We start from the raw sequence: 3,584 nt of genomic DNA, 5'->3' as shown, positions 1-3,584 counted from the left end.
TATATATATTGTATATAAAATATATAAAGTTATAATATCATCGCTGAACTCTTAACAAGATATTGTCGGATAAAATGTTGCCGTTATAAGGCACGTCATGTGAATTACTAACCTGCGATATTACACGAACAATACGACATACATGTTCAATTGCATCGCGAAACAGAACGAGATCGAGGTGCACCATGCCAGGAGAAACATTGTACTCATCCATCTGTTCTTCCACGTAGCGCCTTATAGAACCAATATCAGGAAGGTCTTCGTATATACCCGAGACATTCATAAAATTGCCTGTAGATATTTATTTTAAAATGTCTTGATTTCCAAAACATAATAAAGCCAATAATAACAATAAAATAATAAACAAAATAATAATAAAACAATAATCCGATATACATTAAACATTAATATTAATAGATAGCTATATAGTAAACAGAGTTAAAGGTAAAGGTATTGCGCGCGTTTACCGAAAATCGGACATCTTTTTTCCGGACAGACATTATGGAAGGTCAAATCGAAGTACTTTCCGAGCTGGTCGTTCAGCTGAGTCACGAACCACTCGCTGTCCCTGAAAGAAATTGCTCAGCATTTTTTCTCTTGTATTCCAAGCCAAATTAAGTTAATACCCCTTGAGCGCTTACTTCTCGTCAATAAGCCGATCGCAGAAAACTCGGAAACTCTCGTGGACCCACAATCGTAGGAAGGTCTCTCTCGAACACTGATAGTCCTTATGGCTGCGCAGCAATCCCTGGAAGATCTGTCGAGGATCGATACTAATTTTTGTATCTGCTGTTGTATCTACTTTTTTTGTGCGATTATCGCCAATTGCTTGTCGATTTTTAATCGTGATACGATATTTACCTTCGAAATATCTCGCAAGTTAAATAAGTAATGCATCTTTGTTGGAGTAGGAAGCATCTTTTGGATCACACGATTGTATAGATCGATCGAAGCAAACGTTATCTCATTTGCTAAGATAGATAAGAAAACATTTTATATAATATAATTGTCAAAATGCAATTATGTTCAACCGGAGTTATTTTGAGCTTACATATTTCTTTTACTACAGCGGGAAATTCAGAAAGTTGTTGCTTCAATATCATGCCATAAATTCCTACAATCTGCTTTTCATTTGGAAAAGTCATGTTAATGACATTGAATTTTGTAACTAATCGATTCGTGATGACATTGCGGCCTCCACCAGGTGGTCCCATGGCAGTTATTAATTGTGTCCTCTCAATGTACTTTCTCATTTGTTTTTGACGATCGTACCTGTCAATTTTATACAATGTATACAATAGAGTTTTCCTTTTTACATGTTTCTTGTGTTGTTATCTTTTGTTGCGTTTTTTTGCTTTTTTCAGGTTTTTTGCCTATTTCATTTTCTTATATTTTGCATGTTATAATATTACCAAAATCCGTAATCGATCCACTGCCGAATCAATTCCAACGGTGGTTGCGATCCATACTTTTCTTTCATGGGCATATTAAAATCATCCACAAAAACAATCATAGTTCTACCGCCCGTGGGACCATAAACTCCTTTCTTTCGTTTCTCCAGCCTGCTTTCGATTACATTCTGAATCAAGAGAGTCAATGTAAAACGTTTATTTAATATTTAAGACTATTATCCATTCAATATACGTTCAGAGCCTTACCTGTACGGTAGCGGATGTAGTTTGGGCCGACATATTTACAAGCAGAACAGCGTATTTTGTGTCGTCTAGAAGTTCAAGTACCGAGTGGATAGCGGACGTTTTTCCTGCACCCACCGGACCCACTACGAGCACCGGAAAACCATTCGATAGAAGAGAACTTACGATGTAATCGTATCGTACCGTGTCCACGGTGGGTACTATTATCTTGTCGAATGGTAAGCTGTATATTGAGTCAAGGATATATTACAATGATAGATGATATAATTATCAACGTTCAGCAATTTTTTAATTAAACCATATATTGACTTAGTACTTATTACTAATATCATTAATTTAACTTAAAACAGTTTTTTTACTTCAAAAGTGACGCAATTAAAAAATTAAGTTTTTTAGAAAAGAGAAATATTATTATTTAACTATTATTTAACTTAACAGAACATTATTAACAAATCAAATAATATTGTTAGAAAGAATATATTCTTAAAAACGTGAAAAAAAAAACAAATGTCATTTTTGCCATTTTCATTTAAACACAACCTTCAAATAACCTTTTTTGAGTTGTGACGATTTTGATATCCTACAAATAATGATAATAAATCCAAAATAATTCACTAAAAATAATTCGAGGTATTACTGACAGTTTACTTTGATCAGCTAAACAGACTAAATTCAAAATAAAACAATTCTTTTTTCAAATTTTGATTACCAAAACTGTCTTAACTCTAAAACAATCTATGTAAAAAATTCTTTCTTCTCTTTCAAAAATGACATAATTTAAAATATGTCACTCTCCTAGTATTATAATTCTTTAAAAACCTTAAGAACGACATAAGTATTACTTGCAAACGGACTGTAAAGTTAAATTAGTTTACTTTTGATTAATAGAATAATTTTTAAACTTAATTTATTCAGGATAATAACTTGAACATTTTTTAATTATATCAGTTTTAAAGTAAAAGAACGGTATACGACTTAAAATATAGAAATTACGTCAAATTCGCAAAATATTCTAATTTTTATCTGATTCTAAAGTTAAATTTATATCATAATTAAATGGTTTTTTTTTAACACTATAAGTTACAATCAAATAAAAATATTGAAAAAGATTACAATTCATTATATATCTTTTAAGGAAATAAAAAACAATTCACTTTTTTAGATTAAATTAGAATTTCGTGACATATTAATTGAATAATATCATCACTTACCCGGCTTGAAATTTCCACCCGAGTGGTAATTTTTCTTCCCATAAAATAAAAGTCTGCAAATGTGGATCCACGTAATAATCGTAGACTGTGTCCCGTAACGGAAAGATATTTTCAATTTCTCTTATAAATTTATCCATTTTCTGGCGACCGTCCTCATTGACCGAGGCGCATAGTGACCATATCATACTGCAATGTACAACTGCATGTAGCTATTTAGTGCTCTCAAACACTACTACCATGTCATTAATTTAGAACTTATAGTTTAATATGACTTGCAAACCACCGGAGAGAACTGTAATATCAATGTCACTTAGAAATGTCCAGGAGCAACTGCTAATATTCGAACTCGTGCTTGGATATTGCGAATTTGAAATTTTGTTTCGTCGAAGTGGTTGTCGCATCCCATGTAGTTCGCCATCAAAACGCGTTTTTATTTTAAAAAAATTTAAGAGGCTAAACGTACCAAAATAAAAACCACATTTTACATATGTTGGAGAAAACATCGCGATCCTCGCCTAATTCCACACCATTTTGCGGAGTCGCAAATACTTCGAGAAGTTTGCAAAGCGACTGAACGGCATTTAATTCGGTGACAGGCACAACTTCTTCGCAATTTCGTCGCTTAAAGCTTAGAGTGACATTGACGTGACTCTCGAACAGCCGATTCATCTAATTGAAAAGTAATGAAACTGTTACGCTTCACTGGGTCACACACACA

At 32.9% G+C, this 3,584-nt stretch overlaps 1 protein-coding gene across 1 annotated transcript in view; it reads right to left on the bottom strand.

Moving 5' to 3' along the window:
* LOC108748398 (dynein heavy chain 2, axonemal) overlaps positions 1-3,584 on the bottom strand; it is a 51,942-nt gene that overhangs the window by 16,553 nt on the left and 31,805 nt on the right. The window contains exons 33-41 of the mRNA XM_018486547.1: positions 3,330-3,535; positions 2,867-3,052; positions 1,659-1,878; positions 1,413-1,579; positions 1,052-1,272; positions 862-971; positions 642-757; positions 468-568; positions 143-291 (exon numbers count right to left, since the gene is read on the bottom strand). Coding sequence (XP_018342049.1) covers positions 143-291; positions 468-568; positions 642-757; positions 862-971; positions 1,052-1,272; positions 1,413-1,579; positions 1,659-1,878; positions 2,867-3,052; positions 3,330-3,535 — 1,476 coding nt within the window. The remainder of the gene's footprint in view (positions 1-142; positions 292-467; positions 569-641; positions 758-861; positions 972-1,051; positions 1,273-1,412; positions 1,580-1,658; positions 1,879-2,866; positions 3,053-3,329; positions 3,536-3,584) is intronic.

Source organism: Trachymyrmex septentrionalis, unplaced genomic scaffold, assembly GCF_001594115.1.
Source record: "Trachymyrmex septentrionalis isolate Tsep2-gDNA-1 unplaced genomic scaffold, Tsep1.0 scaffold22, whole genome shotgun sequence".
Taxonomy (NCBI): domain Eukaryota; kingdom Metazoa; phylum Arthropoda; class Insecta; order Hymenoptera; family Formicidae; genus Trachymyrmex; species Trachymyrmex septentrionalis.
The sequence above is the reverse complement of the archived record's forward strand: the minus strand, read 5'-3'. Positions and strand labels throughout refer to the sequence as shown.